Genomic DNA, 18,967 nt, shown 5'->3' on the forward strand with positions numbered 1-18,967 from the left:
AGGCCCTCCCGAGCACGGCAGCTGGCAGTCCAGTGCTTATGGCAGAACCATTCCAAGAGCTATGACAATGACACTGTTGATAGCTCTGGAAATGGCGCTGCCATCGGCACCACGCGAGGCTCCGTCCCCCTGCTCCTCCTCGTGCTCCTCAGGGGGAAGGAACGAGGATGGAGGAGCAGCTTCAGCTCAAATCCCTGAAATCTTGAGGGAAAGGTCCCAGTGAGGGTGTTTGGAGAAGCCTTCAGAGGTGCTGGAATGTGCCCTTGGGATAGAGAGCACACACACTCACGCACAGGCGCACACCACACACGTGCCTGTTTCCCCTTTTATCCTGGGTTTAACTGGAACAAAAGGGAAAGCCTCCCTCTCTTTCCTCATTCCCCCATGGCAGTTTTCTGCCCTTCCCTTTGGATCCCAGCCAGAGCTGCTGCCCAGCCCTGGAGCTCCTTGTGCTGGGAAAAGCATGTGGAGCTGGCAGGGCACCTGCTGCACCTGCCCAGCAAAGCGCCACAAACCCAGCTCAGCTCATCCTGGAGACACTGCCAGCGAGGCACTGATCATCCTTGCTGCCCCTCCAGCTGGAGCCCTGTTCCAGGCTATTTCCATTGGTTCTGTTCTCAAAACTGAAGGATTCATGCTTTGGAAAGTTGGGCAGCCCCTGGTTTCTGCTGCTGAAGCCTCTTTCCAAGACATCTCTTGTACCACTACAGCCAGAACTCCCAGCAGGGATCATCCTCACCACATCAAAGGGTTGTTGATGTAGGAAAAGAGACAAAAAGGAGCTTTTCCTTCTCCTTCCAGGCACATCCTGCAGCCTCCAAGGACCATTGTGGGGAAAGGTTTGAGTTACAAGTGGAAAACACTTTTTCTGATGTCTGAGGTGTTTCAATCAGCTGTGCTCCTACACCAGGCACTGACAACTCCTCTCTCAGTGCTTCTAAGGCTCAATAAAACCCCAGCATGATCTCCAATAACTTTTGTGCAGCCTCACCGAGGATCTCATCAATAACAGCTGTGACAAAATCAACTGGGGACACAAACAACGACAAAGAGAGGAGCAGAAGAACAAGAAGCAGTTTTCTCACCCCAGTTCTGTCTCCAGACCAGGGAAAATTGGCCCAGATCATGGAAGTGGCATCCCAGGGCACCTTTTCCCAGCGCATTTTGATTTTTTTGTCCTTGCTCCTTGTTGTTTCCTGAATTGCAATAATTTTGCTGCTGTCCTGACCTTGAGGGAGGCATTTGTCACTTTGACTAGGGAAGTGTAAAATCCTACCAGACCAGATGGGAAAGGTTTTGTAACTACTTTGCATAGATATGATGGAAAAATCAAGCTTTTCCTCTCTGTTGCCAGCAGAACCGGGGGAGAGGTGTTATGTCCAAGGGTCACAGGGTTTGGCAGCAGCTCAGCTTGGATTGTTCCAGGCAGAAGCAACAACTGCCCTGGAGAGCAGAGAGAGCAGCACCCAACAGAGCACACCTGCAGCCTCTCTCCAGTGTAGCTTTTGGGGAAAATTGCAGCCAAGATGGATCACAACAAAGGGACAGACACAGGGATGCTTCCAGACGGGTGAGAGCACACAGGAACACTCACAGAGGACATTTCACAGACACGTGGCACAAAGGACTGAGGGAACAACAGCTGGGTGCAGCTGCAGTGGAGACCTTGGAGTGCTCAGTGAAGCCTTAGATCCCAAAATGTCCTGAAGTGTCCCAGGCCAGGCTGGACAGGGCTTGGAATAAGCTGGGAGGGTGGAAGGTGCCCATGGCAGGGGGTGGAAGAGGTGAGCCCTAAGGTCCCTCCAACCCAACCCATTCCATGATTCTCTGTTTCCTGCAGGCCTGGGAGGGATGGGGGCAGCTCTCCCCCAGGGCTGGGTGCTCTGCAGAGCAGCTCCAGGGAGCAGATTGCAGCCTGAGCTCAGCTCTGCCTCCCCCTGTGCCCAGCCCTCCCTGGGGAAACTTCCAGATGGAGGGAACAGAAACTGCCCTGAGCTCTGCTGCTGTGAAGGAACTGCTGAAATCTGTGTGCCTAATGAGGAATAAACAGAAGCACAGAAGGGAAAAGGAGAGGAAAGCCCCTGCCTGCCCCAGATCTGTTGGGATAATTCAGGTTCAGAGGGAGCTGTGCAGGCTGCCCAGGGTTTGGGGCTGGGTGAAGGGATGGGTGCCTGGGGATGCTGCAGCTGCTGGGGGGTGGCACTGCAGGGAGAGGGGCATTCCCTGTGTCCTGTCAGTCCCTGTGACTTGTCACAGACAGGGAGGCTGTCACTGTGATTGCCAGGAATTTCTCAGTCCTGGGGTGAGCCTTGCTCCTTTCCCCCGCCCTCGTTCCAAAACCATTTTGAGGAGGAAGCCAATTCCACACCTATTCCACTCTGCTGGAGCTGCATGTGTGGAAAAGCCTGGCCCTGGAGCATTCCCAGGGTCTGTGTTCCTGGAACCTCTGAAGGAAGGGGAAGCCTCTGACTGTCAGGTTTAACCAACCTAAAACAGGTCTTGGACACTGCCAGGGATCCAGGGCCTCCCCACCCTCACAAGGAAGAATTTTTCCTAATATCCAAACCCACTCTCTGTATCCTGCTTTTCTCTGTGTGCTGCCCATTGAGGAGACCCTGCAGTGCTGGTCCTTGGAGTGAGAACAACCATCCCAAAGGGGAAAATCCCTGTTATCCACATTTCCCTGTCCAATGCCCTGCCAGGCATCCCCATTCCCCTGGGGCTGCTGCCTCACCCCACAAGTGTCAAGCCATAAATCAAGGAGGGTTTACAGTGGGTAGCAATAAACAGTGAACAGACAGAGCTGCAGTAATAAAAGAAGGGACTTACAGAGCATGGTCATGGCTAGACAGGAGCTGGTCTGCTGCAGAAGAGCAGGAGGAGCTTGGAGACAGAGGAACAGCCACTTTTAGTGCAGGAAGGAGCAAAGACAGACACAGTGAGGGAGTTAAAGGGGAAAAAGGAAAAAACACAGAGCTGGTTATTTGGGAAACAGCCCCACATCAAACACTGAGCAGTCAATGACATCAGTCAGAGCTACATCCCCAAACCTCCCATTGAAAGGAGCCTGAGTTTCACTTAGAACCCTCTGAGCCATCAGCTGGAGTCCTTTTCTCCATAAACCATTCTGGGAATCATCCTGCTTTTCAAGAAAATCTCCCAACAGGGTTTTAGGCAGGAGTTCTCTGCTGAGCCTGTTTTCCAAAACCTCTCCAGCATTGCTCTGGAAGGGATTTGGGAGCTGGGTCCTGCCTTGCTCCCAACCATTCCATGATCACCAAGCACCCCTCTGCTCTGAGGATCCTCTCTGCAGGAAGCCACAGCTGGCTGCAAACCAAAGTCCAGGGAGTTGTAAGTTGGCCACTTCACTTGTCCCCATGATTTTAGCAGCCATACTCACTGCTAAAAAATCTGATTTATGAGGCAGTGCAGAGCTGCTGGAGATCCCTGGCTGGTGCTCCTGGAGTCTTTTACAGCTCCAATGTGCTGGAAGTGCTGGGTTGGGGTTTAGGTACAGATGGGAGAGCAGTAGCTGAGCTCCCTGACTCAGTCTGCAGTGCAGGGGGACAGCAGTCACCCCTTCACCTTTACCAAAGCTGGATCTAGCCCTGCCTGCAAGGATGAGCTTCAAAATGCCCCTCTGTGGGCTGCTGGTCTCCCACCAATCCCCTGGAGTGCAACAGGGGATTCCAGGGCTGCCTAAAACAGCTGTAACCCCTCCCTCATCCTGCACTTTTCTCCTGAGCCAACAGGAGCCTGAAACAGGGCACATGGAAAAGAAAATTCCCCTATAAAACAGCACTCCTGGGCTGGAAGAAATCAAATTTCAGGCATCTACAATTCCTCAGAGTTAAACAGCTTTCCTTATCCCATGAGAGGATAATGTAGAACTGTCCCAGAGACTGAAACAGCAGCTTGGGAGCTCTGTGTGTGCTGTGCCTGCAAACAGGAGAGCCCAGGAGGGAGGACAGGAGGCCAGGGGGCTCCAGGACAGCCCAACTGGGCACCTGACTACGAATTATGGGACAAGAAGAGCTCCAACGTGAGCAGACACAATTTTACAGCCAAATCTCCCCAGGCAAACACATGTGAAGCCAAGCATAGGGGGATAGAGAGTTTTAAGGAAATTAATTTAGCTTGCAGCTTATTTTAAAGGATTTTATGGGCTTGTTTTAAAATTTATCAAAGACAAAGATCCTTTCAAAAACAGAGGAATTGGTTTGTCACTGAAGTGCATCATTCGTTTCCCTGAGCTGCTGTTTTATGGGGTTCTCTCACAGAATAGAACCATGGAATATCCTGAGTTCCCACAGGATCACCCAGCCCAGCCCCTGGCCCTGCACAGCCCCAAAATCCCACCCTGGGCATCCCTGGAGCAGTGTCCCATCCCTGGGGAGCCTGGGCAGTGCCAGCACCCTCTGGGGAAGAACCTTTCCCCAAAATCCAGCCTGACCCTGCCCTGGGCGCTGTCCCTGCCCCAGAGCAGAGATCAGAGCCTGCTTCTCCTCACTCCCACAGACAGAACAGGGCTGTGCCCAAGGAGGGATTTGCAGGGATGCCCAGGAGCTGCATCCCTGCCTGGGAGGTGGGTGGGACATTCCTGCAGGATAAAACATCCCCCCTCAGCTCTCTGCAGCTCTCCTGGCAGCACTTGTGGCACTGTCACTCCTAATTGCTTCCCTGCCTGCCGAGCAGTTGCTTTGTGCAGTTCTTGTCTCAAAAGCTGGCTCCAAGTGTTATGAAGTGCTTTCGGTGCTAATAAACACCAGCTCTGGTGCTGTAAAAGCCTGTCACAAAAGCAGCACAGGGCATGAATCTCCCTGAATGCATTAACGTGCCTTTAATACATCAGTGGAAAGTGGGACTGCTCCTGTGCACTGACAGATCAATCTGTGATAAAGTTACTCATAGATAACATTAATGTGAGACATGACCAGTTTCTTGATTTTTTTCTTGAGTTTCCCTGTTTGGCTCTGCTTTGTTTCATGGAGCTTTGCAAAGGGATAAATCCATATTTTTTCCTTCAATTCTTAAATAAATCTCCACAATTTATTGCTGTGCATTGCACTTAAACTGTTGTTTACGTGTTTTTCCAGAAGTGGCTTCACTTCAGTGGTGGAAAAAGCACTGCCAGGACTCAGAGCTTGGAAAACACAGAGGTTGAAGGAATTGTGAGACTTGATTTTGAGAGAGAAAAATATTTCAGAGCAGGAAAAGGCTCCTGTGTGGATGTCACACCTTTGGGCTGTGACATCGTATCAGGGAAAAGTACCAAAAAATGGAAAGGGGTACCCAGGGAGGTTTGGAATGCCCATTAAAAAATTGGAAGAGGTTTGGATCCCCATCCCTGGAGGTGCCCAAGGAATTCCTGGAGGTGGCACTCGGTGCTCTGGGCTGGGGACAGGCTGGAGATGGGGCACAGCTTGGACTCGATCCTCGAGGTCTTTTCCAGCCTCGGGGATTCCACGATAACACAAACACTCCAGAGATAAAGCAGAAAGCTCTTTAGTGCCACACGCTCCGCCGTTCCTGAAGCGCTTTGATGGCTCAGAGGAATGACACAAATTAACAGGCTCATTAACAACCCTTCTGCCAGATCCTCAGGAACAGCTCTGAAGGGCTGTCAGTGACAGCGGCAGACACAATCCACACTCGGGACGTGATTGACTTTGACACCACTGCCAGGGAAGGCTGAATGAAGCGAGATGGGGATTCTGGCGGCTCGGAGGGGAAACAGAGGGAGGGAGGAACTCCGGATGAACCGTGCAATGCTCCTGCTCCCAGCCCAGAGCAAGGAAAGGGCACAAAGCCAAGCCTGTCCCAAGGATTACTGTGCAAAACTCATTTCAGACCGGGCCTGCAATGTGGCTGTGCCTGCAATCCAATTTAAGGGCAGCCCAGCAGAAGGCCTGGGTAGGAGTCCCTGGGGAGTTCCCCAAGTGCCTCCTAAATCTGGTTACCTGCATTTCCAGATGCTCTTTTCTGGGTGCCTGCAATGGTCTGCCACAGCCCCAGAACAGATTAATGCAGAAGTGAGGGCTGGAAATCATCAGCTCCTGCAGGAGCAGCCGCAATCAGCTGGATTTAACAGGGATGGAATATTTGCAGGGCTGGATGTCATTCCCACGTTCCCACAGCAAAAGTGCAGCTTCACTGGTGGCAAACCCAAAGCAGGGCTGGCTCTGCATCAATGCCAGGCCAGGTCACCCACTCAAGGTGCACTGAGCAGCAGATGGTGGCAAGGATCACCTTTGCTATGCCAAGTAAATCAAACCAAAACCTCAAATGCCAATTTCCTGGTTTGAAATGGAAAGCTGAAGGTGGAAAGATGCTAGAGCTGCCCAGGGGCTGGGCTCACAGGTGGGTGAGCACCACAAGCAATGGAAGGGATCCCAAAAATGGCAAATTGTTAAAAACCAATCATATCACATCAGATGTGCTCAAATTCCTTGACATCTTCCTGGAAATACCAAATTTCTGGCCAAAACATCTTGGGAATAACGAGGTTTTCTCTCCCACGGTAATTCCAAAAGCCTTAAAAGCAATTTTAACAGCAACAGGGAGCTTTTCCACACTGTGACTTTACAATGGGGTGGTGCATACAATGCTTAAATAAATTCTCCTCTAACAATTAGAAAGGAAGAGAATTATTGAAAAGAAGAACAAAGAAGTGAACCTAAAATTAAAATGCACTTACACAATTAGCTCTGAGTTGTAGATACTGCTGCCCCGAGGAAGAACAGAATGACAATAATTGCTGAGGTTTCCATAGAATTTCTAACCCTAAGGCATGTGGAGCTCTTTGCACATGCTGATTTGCATTGTCTGAAAACACTTTGCTGATAAACCAAATTAATCTCTGGAGAGGAGAGAACCAGCCCAACACATTCAAAGGTCAGTTGAAACAGAAGGAGAGTAGGTGGGGAGCAAAGTTCTATCCGTAATAGAGTTTATTCAGGCACCAAAATTAGTTTTAAGTCCTGTTTTGGACCTCTGGAATGAAGCAAAGGACTGGGAGTTGGATTCAATAGGTGCTGCATTATGAGGGATGGCTGTGTTTACCTAAATGCAGTTGGAATGTGGGGAATGTGGGGCTGGGGGCTCTCTCTGTGCCAGGAGGAGCTGTCAGGTGCTCCAGCTGCAGGGAATGTGGGGCTGGGGGCTCTCTCTGTGCCAGGAGGAGCTGCCAGGTGTCCCAGCTGCAGGGAATGTGGGGCTGGGGGCTCTGCCCTGGCCATGGGTCCCTAATTCCAGCTGCAAGGCAGACCCTGCCCCACCACAACACCCTCACTGCCCAAAGCACAAATCATGCAATTAAAGCAGACAAAGATGAGTTACATCTCAAAGCTCCACGTGCTCCGCAGAGCCTCAGCTTCCTCACCAGACACAAACTGATGCAGAACTTCTGATCCTAAATCTTGTATTGGACCAAAGAACAAAAAGAGGTTTAGCTGCACTGTAATCTCTTTCTCCAACATCCAAGCACATTGACAGAGATTATCTTTCAAAAATTGAAGGAAACTGTGCTATTGTAAACCTCTAATCCCCTCTCTCCTCTGTAGGAAACAAGATAAATATCTTGATTTCACTCAGCACAATTACAAGAATCTTTTCTCTTATCAGAAGGTCTCTGTTCCCTTCAGGGAGGCATTTTGGGAGCTGGGACAAGGCTCCAGCAGTTCCTGCTCTTTGGGGAGCAGGAGGCTCCTCTGACACAGGGTGGTGACTTGGGCTTTGTGGAACTCCCACATTCCTGCACCTGAGGGTTCCTCTGCCCCTGGACCCTGCAGCAGATCCCAAATGTCCCCTGACTCAGCCCAAATGTGTCTGAGGGACCTCAGATGGTCACAGCTCCCTGTGCCCTGACAGCCCCAGCCACAGGGAATGGCACTGTACAGGCTGGCACTGATGCCAAGCTGGAAAACCATGCCAGGGAAGTTGGAACATAAGTTTGGTTGAAAATATTGGCAGAGCTTCATTAAAAAATTAAGAAAGCTCCTTCAAGAAATGACAAAACTCTTTTTTTAGTTGTAACTGAGTCTAATCATCCGCCATATTTTTAGAGAATTCCTTTCCAGGTTGGCAGCTAATGAAATTTAGGTGAAAATCAAATTACCTCTTGTCTATTTAACAACATTAACATTTCCAGGCAGCAATCAGATCCCCTCAGCTTGGGCTTGGTCTGGAGCCATTTCTGCTGGCACAGGGAGCTGATCCCTGAACTGAAACCTCTGGAGTGGAAAACACATCTTGAGCAACCTCTGGCTGCCCTGCCCTGGGCAAAACAAATGAAATATCACTGAACTCACCATTTTTAAATGCTCATCCTTTGCTGTGTCTCTCAAGCTTTTGCTCAGAAATTTCCAATAAAAGAATTTAGTGGGAATGTGCTTTATTAGCACCTTGGCAAGGGGGGAAACTCTTCCCTGATGGTGCCATGAATAAAGGAACTGCTGGGGAAGGGGCAACTCAGACCCCAAAGCTCTGCAGGTGCCACCAGCACAAAAACTCCACACTTGCCTCCAAAATACCTCCAAAAATGCCCAGGGCAAATCCAGTGTGAAACAGGGAGTGCAGGGAATGGAGGGGAGGGCGGAGCAAGCCCAAAACATCCACCTGGGGCCCATGAACTTGTCCTGAAGGACACAGAACCTCTCAGAGCTCTGACTCATCTTGCAGGATCATCAAAATTCCCAGAAATTTCAACCCAATTCAAGAACAGGAGGAGATATTTTACCTGTCAGCCCAGATCCTGAGAGACCTGCTGGGTGCACCAGGAACAGCTCTGAGGGACAACCTCTGCATTTCCTGAGCTGAGCCACAGCTGCAGCCCATGAAATCCCACCCTCAATGAAATCCCACCCTCACAGGTGGGGTGGGATCACTGCTCCACACCCAGAACACCTGTGCTGTGGGAGAACCCTGGCTGAGAGCCACACACCACAAACCATTCAAAAACCATCACAAACCATTCAAAAACCACCACAAACCATTCAAAAAGCCACCACAAACCATTCAAAGAACCACCATAAACCATTCAAAAACCACAACAAACCATTCAAAAAACAGCACAAACCATTCAAAAAACCACCACAAACCATTCTGTGGTTCCAGGATTCTGTGATCACTCATCCTTTTGCTCCACAGCAGCTCTGACCACTTTCCTACCACCAGGGATTTATTTTTATTCCTCTGGATCCATGGAGCTGTTAAACCTCTCAAAACTGGAGCCTGAGCTGCTGCACCCCTGTTCCAGCGGCAGCAGGGAGTACTGGGGCTCTCTGCAGTTCCAACCCCCTCAGGTGCTCATTTCTGCTTTTCCCCACTTTGCTTCTTTTGGCTCATTCAAGAGGAAAATCAGGAAGTGTTTTCCCTTGGAGAAATCCTATTGACATTTGGGGAAGACCTCTCTGGTAGAAAAGGAGTGGTAAATAAACCTCTCACCAGAGCTTTCCCTTTAGAGAGCAATGCAGGGCTCTGAGCACTTCTGAGAGGAAATAGGAGCACAGCAGAGTGACCTCCCTGACCCAGATGTGCCAGAGTTTGTCTGCTCTGATCATTGCTCAAATACATTTCACCCAAAGTCATCTTCTTTGCTGTGGCAAAATTTCACAACTTGTTTTATCCAGGAATTCCAGCAATGCTGACTTGGCTCCCCATCCACTTGTGCTGCACAAGAGTTCAATGATTCATGGAGGCAGGAGTTTGTTGGTTTGTGTTGAATAAATAGCTACTGGTGACAGAAGAAATGCAAACACTCTGTTTCGAGGGGAGCACAGCATTTTTCAGATTATTTTGGCTTTTTTCAGTCTGGTGTTGCACAGAGCCCTGAACACCCAGAAATCCCCATTTATTTACAGCTCATTATTGTGCTAACTTGTGTCATAGCTGAGTTCAGCACAAGGTCTGTCCCTCTTGCCACTGCTCTCCCTGCCAGGGGACAAAAAGCAGCTGTAAAACCCCACTGCCACAACCTCCCCATTTGCAGAAACTTTTGGTCCCTTTCCTAAAGAAGATGCAGCAGGCGGCATCCACAGGGTCAGGTTGTTCCCTTCGGACTAAATGATGCCAAAATTCACACACAACTTCTGCATTCTCCCATCTCTTTCTGGGCACACCTGGAGGAACTGCCAACAGCTGCTCCCTATAAACCTTGTCTGAGCACCTCAGGATTGCTTTTGTCCCATCCCTTTCTGAGCACTGATACCACCAAGATACTGCAAAATGAAAACAATCCTGTACAAACTCCTCTTGCTGATGGCTGCAGGCTCTGGGCAGCCCTGGGCTGATGCCTTCAGTTTGAGCTTTCATATTTTCCAGACTCAGTACTGTGTTAGTTTATAACTCTGAATTTCATATAAAGTGTCAGCAAGTTCTCCTCACAGCTTAGTCCCACAGAACAATCCTTTTCCAGCCCCACAACCAAGGACACTGCTGCAGCTTCATTCCCCAAAACAACAGGGAATGGAGGGAGCAACCTGGGAGGGTGGGACTGCATCACCTGGAGCTGGGATTGGACACTGAACCCCAGCATGGAAATGGACCCAAACTTATCAAAGTGTGAGAACTCGTGGCCAGGATCCCTCTGGGGTGGAGCCACGGTGGGGTTCTGGCACTGACCAAGGTGTAACCTTTGAAGGTTAATGAATCCCAACTTTATTCCTGCCACACTGTCACCTAGGTGGCCTTCCAGGCAGGCTCTGAAGGCAGACTCACCTCAGCACGTGCGTGGAGCCGTTGATGGTGGTGGTGGAGCAGGGCACGGTCTGGCCCAGGATGGAAGGCCTTCGGTAGCGCTCGTCGCCGCAGCAGAGGATGATGAGGAAGGCACGTCTGAAAGCCTTGTTGAGGAAGGCGTAAAGGAAAGGGTTCAAGCCCGAGTTGATGTAGCCCAGCCACAGGAAGGCCGTCCACAACTTGCCAGGCACCGTGTAGTTAATGAAGGGATCCACGATGTTGGTGACAAAGAAGGGGGCCCAGCAGAGGCAGAAGCAGCCCATGATGATGCACAGGGTCTTGGCAGCTTTGGTCTCTGTTTTCATGCGGTGGCTGCTGTGCTGGTCAGGGGGATGCTGCCGTGGCTCCTGAGGGCCCGGATGTGGATCCTGGGGGTGTTGCTGTGGCTCGTGAAGGCCCCGCCATGGTTCCTGAGGGCCCAGCCGTGGCTCCTGAGGGCCCTGATGTGGCTCCTGGGGGTGTTGGCCCTGCCGTGGTTCCTGAAGGCCCTGATGTGTCTCCTGGAGGTGTTGCTGTGTCTCCTGAAGGCTCTGCCGTGGCTCCTGGGGGCCCTGGCGGGGCTCGGCCGGGTTCCCCGCGCGCTGCAGCAGGCGGATCTGCCGCGCGTGCGCCCGCGCCGTCACGTAGATGCGGTGGTAGGCCAGCACCATCAGCAGGAAGGGGATGTAGAAGGCCACCACGGAGCAGGTGATGGCGTAGGGCTTGTTCACCATGAAGATGCAGTAGGTGGAGTTGGAGGCCTTGTTGAACTGCCTTTGCTGGATCTGGGGTGTGGAGGGGAGGTGAGGAAAGGAAGGAGAGAAGAAGTGGGAATCAGAGAATGGGTTGGGTTGGGAGGTGTCAACTACACCCTCATAATCTCAGCGCTATCAATCAATTTAGGAAGCTTTCTCTACACCTCAGGTCAAATGTAGTGCTCTCTTGGGAGTCAGAGTCTGTCAGCACAGAAAGTCTAAAATTCTCAGCATCCAGGACTCCAACAGGGAGGGACCTTAGAAATCATCTTGTGTCAACCCCTGTCATGGGCAAGGACACCTTCCAGTAGACCAGGTTGCTCCAAACCCCATCCAGCCATCCTTGGACACATCCACAACCTCTGCCAGGGCCTCACCACCTCCCAGGGAAGGATCTTTTCCCAATATCCCATCTAACCCTGTCCTCTGCAGGGTGCAGCCACTCCCTTGTCCTAGCGCTACAAGCTCTTGCTTTTTCTACCAAGAGAATAATCCTGCCTCTTATTGAAATGAGAGCTGCAAAGGCCGAGGGGACCAAGGACTCCTGAGGTGCTGTCAGGGGCCAGCTGGGCTTGGCCTCTTTTCCAAGGACTCCTCACTGAACTGAGAGTGAACGTGTCTAAAATCCTCTCCCAGGCCACCCCTGTCCCTGTGGCAGTCCTTCCAGGACAGAGCCACCTCAACCCCCCTAAAGACTCCTCCAGAAATTCAGCAGCCCCTCTGCACTGGCAACAAGGAGTTTCTCCTTCTTTTCCCCTTTCCCTGAAAATTGTTTTTTAGGGAACATCCAGCACCCACCCAGCACATTGGATCAGTGTCCCTGCTTGGCCACTCACCAGATCAATGATGCCAATGCTGTTCCAGCCCTGCATGATGGGGAGGAAGGAGATGAAGGTGGGGATCACCCAGCAGCCCCCCAGCATCAGCGCGATGCGCAGCGGGGTCATCTTGTTCCTGTACACCAGGGGCTGGCAGCAGATGGCATAGTACCTGTGGGGCAAAAACGGGTCAGAAAGCAGATTCTTCATGCAGAAAAGCCAGTTCTTTATTCCCTATTCTTTATTTTTCATTAATTTTTCTGTAGTTTTCACAGACTTTGTGTTCAACCCCAATTAGCTGGGAGTTTTCCTGGCACTCAGTTCATTGGTTAGGAGGTATTTGTGTGCACATGTTAAGACTTTTTCTGTTCACAGGTGTTTATATATTTTCTTTGTGGATTCTCATGGGACAGATCTTTTGTTATTAAAGGTGCAAACTGGTTTTCCTCAAAAGACGAACTTGTTGTGTTAACTGGCTTTCATTTTCAAGATTATTTCACGTGGAACTTAGCTAGCTGCTTAGCTGTACTTAGAAAAGTAACAGGCTTAAGCCCTGATTTGATAAAGCTTTTCTCCTATAAGATTCCTACCTGTATGCAACCCAAAAGCAGGACAGAAACAGTCAGAAGGGACTTCCAAGCCTTCTAAAAATTAAATTGTAAAGCCCTTTCTCCAGCTGCCTTTCAAACCAGAGGGAAAACAGGGGTCTGTATCCTGCTTCCATGGAGCCCCTCGCACAGGAACTTGGGACATTTCCCCAGGGTTCACAGTGGCTGGCAAGGTAAAGGCAGAGTTTTCTGCTTTCCAAGGAGAATGAGGCCAAGGTAAATGCTGTGGGCTGTCTGGGGTGGCAGGGCAAGGGAGAAATCCCATACTCAGCCCTGCTCTCCCTCTGCACTGAGGATGTCCCCACCCTCCAAGGAACATCCCTTCCCTCCAGGCAGCCTTAGCTGAATTTCCTGCACTGGACATTTATTTTGACAAGCTGCAAAAGCTGTTAGCACAAATTAACAAATTCTCCCAAAGCTGTGAAACTGGCAGTGAAATGAGGTGTGTTCTTCTATTTCCCAGGAATCCACCCCTTTTCCAGCTGGGCTTTAACCTTCCCAAGGACAGGGCAAAACATTTGCACCATCAAGGGGATATGCCCTGAATTGCCCTCTCTCCTCCTGATCCTTTCCAAATATCCAAAGTACAACAGGTCCCTGCCCCTAAAACAGTTATGACCTAAAAGTGTCTTCTCAAAGAGATAAAAAATCAAATTTTCTGTTTGTTTGATGCCCGTGCCACTCCCTGCAGGTGGATCTCTCCATCAGGAAGGAGTAGCAAACCTAAAACTGGAAACCTCTGGCTCTGAAATTATTGTTTATTCCTAAGAAGACCAGATCAGCAAATATCCAATTACAGACTTTTACTGGTCCTGACCTGACAATCAGTCTCAGGTTCCCAATAAAACAGTTTTTGCTCTTTCGATTTTTGGATTTCAGCACACTCTGTAAAAAATTTTATGAGGGCAGCAGAACCAAGAATTAGAGGAATTAAATTAGCAAGCACACATGTGTGTATTAAAGAGCTGCTCTTCGAGATGTGCATTTATTTCACCAAGATTTGAGTGGGAACCAAGAGCTTTGTCCTAAACAGGCACAAGAATATAAGAATTTCCATTTTTTCCTAAGGTTTTTTTTTTTTAAAGTCATGTGGAGTCAACCGAATTGCTTTATTTTGATAAAATCAGATGATATATTCCACACAGAGGCTTGAAATAATATCAAAGTGTCAAAAGAAAACATTTCTTAAAAGTCTCTTTGAAACAAGATTCAAAATGTCACAGGGGAAAAACGCTGAAACAGGCATTCAACTCCTGCAATTTGATAATTCCTCTGTTCTCCTCTGGTTTCCTGTGTGCATGAAAAATCAGCCTGTTCCTCTGGAAAGCTGCACTTCCAAAAAATAGGATTTGCCAGGAGCTGCTCTTTTAGAGCTGAGGGTGAAATGTTGCTCTGGTGGAGCTCCAGCTCCCCTGGGGCTGATCCCTGCCCAGGAAATGACCTTGGAGTTCCAACAGGAATTTTGGGGAGGTTTTTGGGAGAGAGAGAGCTTCAGAGCTGCTCCTCTGACTCTCAACACAAAGGATCTATATAAAAAATAAATTCAAACTATTTCATTGTTTCTTATCTCAAAGCCACCCACTGGAAGTGCTGGACATCAAAGGCATCAAAGGCAAGGCACGAGAGACTCCATTTCTTTGCAGAAAGGGCAAAAAAAGAAATCCAATAAATGAAAGGATAAAACCAGCCAAGCCAGCAGCCAGCCTTTGACAAGTTGGATAAGCAAACAGGAAGAGAAAACCACTGTACACTGATAATTAATTGCAGCAGGAAAACAGTTCTTGCCAGCAGTTTGAGTGATCACATTTCTCTGCTCCTCTGCCTGCTGCAGCTGAAAGAATTGCACTGAATTGTTCCTGCTATTAAAGGCCATTAGAGTAAAAATTATGCCTGTAAAAATGACACCTTAAGCTCTCATATTTCTTCCCTCCCAGTGATTCAGCAGCAATTTTCCTCCACTTTCACGTCAGAAGATTTTATTTTATTTCACTTTGGCTGCTACCAGAACTTCCCCCGTGCTCAGGCAGCCCAGCTGGGCTCCTGCTGTCACTGTTTTGGGTGACAAAGTGCCCTGAGCAGGGTGTGGGTGACAATTGTGTGATGGGGAGGGAGGCAGAGGGGCACAGCACCCACGCCTCAGAGCTCAGCAGGATTTCCATCCTGGGAATTAGATGTCACACAGCTGTGGGTGCCACCAGAAGGCCTGGATGTCACAGCTGCTGCAGGAGCTGCTGGTTTGATGGATGTGGTGGTCTGAGCATTTTAGCAGCTATTTATTCACTGGGAGAAAAGTAATTATATCTGTGAGATTGTCAATAGTCCCAGTCAGAGGCTGGGATAAAGACAAGCTCTGCACTCCTGCCCCATTCCAAGCAGAGCTGTTTGCCTGGGCTCCCAGGGAATGTCTGTCACGGGCTGCTGTGGCAGTGTGATGGATGAACACAAAATGCAATACATACACGTGATTAATACCTTGTCCAGGCCCAATTAAATATTAATTCTCTCTACTATCAGTCAAGTTCCTCGCAAATGTTCACTTCCCTGTTCCCTCCAGCAGAGCAGCTGATGTGAAACCTCCTCTCCTCTGCAATGACATTCTCCACTGAAGGGGAAACACAGGAATCCCTTCCCAGAGCTGCAGCTCTTCCAGCAAAGCAAAGGTTATTAAAATACTTCTCCTTTTCCTTATGAGGCATTTGCCACAGGAATGAATCTGGTGCTGACATTTCACAGGTGGCTGAAAAGAAGAAATCCATCATTTCTCTGGCCTTATGGCTCTTTGGCCACTGCAGAAATCACAGAATCACAGGGAAGGTGAGGAATCCTTTGAACTACAGGAAAGGAGTTGGGAAGGGACCTTAAAGATCATTTAATTTTACCCCTGCCATGCCAGGGACACCTTTGACTTATCCCAGGAGATCCAAGGCCATCCAGCCTGGCCTTGGACACTACCAGGGATCTCTGGGCACCCTGTGCCAGGCCCTGCCCACCCTCCCAGGGAACAATTCCTTCCCAAATCCCATCCATCCCTGCCCTCTGTCAATGGGAGCCATCCCCTTGTCCTGGCACTCTTTTTTCATCATTCCCCAGGCACTGGAAGGTCCCAGCTGGGAACCAGTCCCAGAGTTCCTGCAGCTCCTGGATCTGCCTGCATGGGCTGTGGGCCATGGCAGGGAATTATTGATTTATCCAAACACCTCCTCCACCCCCTGGCTGTGCCAAAGCTGCCCTGCAGTGCTCAGCTCCTGCAGATATCTGCATCTATGATTATATCCTGCCTCAGCCCCACTGAGGCTCTGGCCACAGCCCTGCTCCTTCCCACCTCCTGGGCACTGCAGAAATGGAATTACTGAGCTGCGGGAGACCATTCCCTGCCCCTGGAGAGAAATGAAAGCATCTCCTGGTTTGCAGAGCAGTTTGGAGCCGGGAGCCTGCAGGCACCACCCTGCAAGGAGCTCTTCAGCTCTCACAGACAGACAAATCCACCCCCAGCCTTATTAGCAGCCTGCCTCTGGGGGTGGCCCACACTTTAAAGCATTTGGTGTCATGTGCATATGGAAAATGATGTACAGAGCATATGCTGGATCATCCTGGGGCCAGGATGAGCCACAGAACACTCACTGAGCACTCACACTGAGTAATATTTCACCCCCCTTAAATCATCCACGAGAAAAGAAGCCAAAAGATAGGAAACTGGAAAAAAGAAGCCAAAAGATAGGAAAACTGGAAAAAAGAAGACAAAAGGATGGGAAAACTGGAAAAAAGAAGACAAAAGGATGGGAAAACTGGAAAAAAGAAGGCAAAAGGATGGGAAAACTGTGGGTGCTACTGGTTCTCTCCCAAAGTCAGGGTGCAAGTGTCAGTGGGAAGTCACTGCCCTTGTCCTTGTCCCTCAGGGAATCCAGACTGGGACAGAGTCTCCAGCTGAGCCCTGACCAAGTGATGAACCTAAGGAGCCACAATTTCAATTTATTTGCTCCTTTGGGAAGTTAATCCCACACTGCTGTTGCTGATATTTCAGTGAAAACAGGTTCTGGCCTCTGTATAACCAGATCTTAACATTTTTTGGAAAGAACAGCTCTTTCTATTTTCCTTTTTCCCACTGAGCAAATAAGCTTTGGGCTCTCATTGTGCCAAAGAAAACAAAGTTCTGCATTGTTGGTCCAGAAAAAGAAAATGTCCTAAAATGATTATATCTAACAAAATTAAATTCTTATTAGAAAAACAACGGCCTGCTGGTGTTGAGATAATTACACTGAGAAAAATGCTAAAGAGAACAGTTAATTTGAGCTGGATAAATTTAGCAGGGAACACAAACAAATGTATGTTGCCAAATGCAGAGAAAGGGGGCTCCTGATGGTCCCCGTGAGGCTGAGGTGTGAGGGGGTTACTGGCAGCAAGGGTGGTGCAATAAATGAAATATTTCTGGAGGGTTTGCAGAGATGAATAAAGGGCAGAGCGTCCCTCAGCCTGTGCTGTGGCCATCTGCTCTGGGATTTTCCTCAGAGCTCCCAGAGCTGCGTTCTGCAGCCTCTGCCTGGTGTCCTGCCTGGCAGGGACAGCTCCACAGCTGTGTCACCTCTTGTGTCACCTGCCTTGGGGACAGGCCCAGCTGTCCCTGCCTGTGCTGCCTCTGTGCTCCCACCTGAGCTGTCAGAACCTGTGAGACAGGCACAGGAATTTACAACCTGGAATTTGGGGCATTTAATCAGACTGTAGCCATTAATTACTGCCACCTAGGCCAAGTTTAATCACTCTCCCCACTAACAACCTTCCCATGGCCCTGGGCAGGCAGGGATGTTCTATAGGGCACTGCAGCTTCCTCCCAGCCTGGGCAAACCCCCTGTGCTCCCAGCCACAGCCTGGGCATCCCTTGGGCACCAGGCAGTCCCTGTCTGTGATCCATGGGAAGGGGACAAACAGGGAATGCTGGGCTGGCAGGAGCAGGGCAGTGCCCACTCTGTCCCCAGGGCCATGCTCTGTGCCCTGGCACTGGGCTGCTGTCACAGGATGGCACCACAGGGCTCGGGAGGCTTTACAGCATCACCTCTCCCACAGGGCTGAGCTAATTTCCTGCCCATTAATGGTAATTAATGTTTGCAAGCAGCACAAGGAGCAGCTGTCACTCTCCGGCTGCATCTGCCGTGCTTTAGCCCTGGCTTAGCAGGGATTTTGGGTTGTAGGATCACTTTGGGATCAAAGGACACGCTCAGGGCTGGTTTGTGGTGTGCAGGTGTCTGAGACACCCCAGCAAACAGAGCAGCCACAGGGACACAGCCCTGGGGAGGGGCAGGAGGCAGGCAGAGGATGCTCCCGCTGCACCCAGATGTGCCAGATGTGCACCCAAATCCCAGACATTTGGGACCTGTTTGTTTCTCTGCTGTTCTCTCCACCCCCCCTAAAGACTCTGAGAAGTAATTGCATTGCAAATTGGACTGCAAATATTGGAGGAGAAAATTGCCTCTCCTGACAGGTTCACTGTGTTTGGAGACTCCACCAGAGCTTCTGGGTCTGTTTATTTGCAGCGCAATTATTTTTTATTGCACTGGTACAAAGAATGGACATGTATGCATAAAACATGTGATAAATAAATATTTCAAGGGTAAATCTCTCTAATATATTAGAATATCAAAGAGATTATGAAAAAGCTTAAGGCAGTGGCAGCAAACTTCAGATTCAGTGAGCCCTGAGATACCTTTGCTACCTTGGAAAATCCCTTTTCCCACTGAGACTGGCAGGGGCTGTCTGCAGTACTTCTCTCCCTGTGTCTGAGCAGGAAAATCAGTTTATTATGTGGTGATTTCTGCAGATTTTCTCCAATGCCTTTGAGAATTCAAGCCTCAGAGCTTGTTTCCTTCTTTTCCAGAGGCAGCAGTGGAAACAGATACAAGACTTTATCAGATAAAAGTCTTTGCAAGCAACACTTTGTGAATATGCTGAAGGGAATGACTTTCAAACTGAGTCTTTAGGATTAGATTACCCACCCAGTTTTCTTAAAAAAAACCCTCAAAACTCACACCTGCATGCCCTGAAATAAAACAGAAGGCAGGAAATAGATCACAGCAAAACT

The 18,967-nt window shown here is 49.6% G+C and overlaps 1 protein-coding gene across 5 annotated transcripts in view; it reads right to left on the reverse strand.

Moving 5' to 3' along the window:
* The window catches only part of HTR4 (5-hydroxytryptamine receptor 4), a 62,454-nt gene that overhangs the window by 10,044 nt on the left and 33,443 nt on the right, over positions 1 to 18,967 (reverse strand). For 4 of the 5 annotated variants that reach the window (XR_008483812.1, XM_054287817.1, XM_054287814.1 and 1 more), the window contains 2 exons: positions 12,308 to 12,461; positions 10,717 to 11,501 (listed from right to left, as the gene is read on the reverse strand). Coding sequence is in view for 4 of the 5 variants with exons in the window: in XM_054287817.1 (XP_054143792.1) it covers positions 10,717 to 11,501; positions 12,308 to 12,461 (939 nt within the window). In the remaining variant the exon portion in view is untranslated. Of the gene's footprint in view, positions 1 to 2,829; positions 2,906 to 10,716; positions 11,502 to 12,307; positions 12,462 to 18,967 lie in introns of all 5 variants that reach the window. The other variant, XM_054287816.1, reaches the window with a different exon arrangement.

This window comes from Melozone crissalis, unplaced genomic scaffold (genome assembly GCF_028551555.1).
Source record: "Melozone crissalis strain CALT ecotype California unplaced genomic scaffold, PUWL_Pcris_2 ptg000061l_1, whole genome shotgun sequence".
In the NCBI taxonomy this organism is placed as follows: Eukaryota; Metazoa; Chordata; class Aves; order Passeriformes; family Passerellidae; genus Melozone; species Melozone crissalis.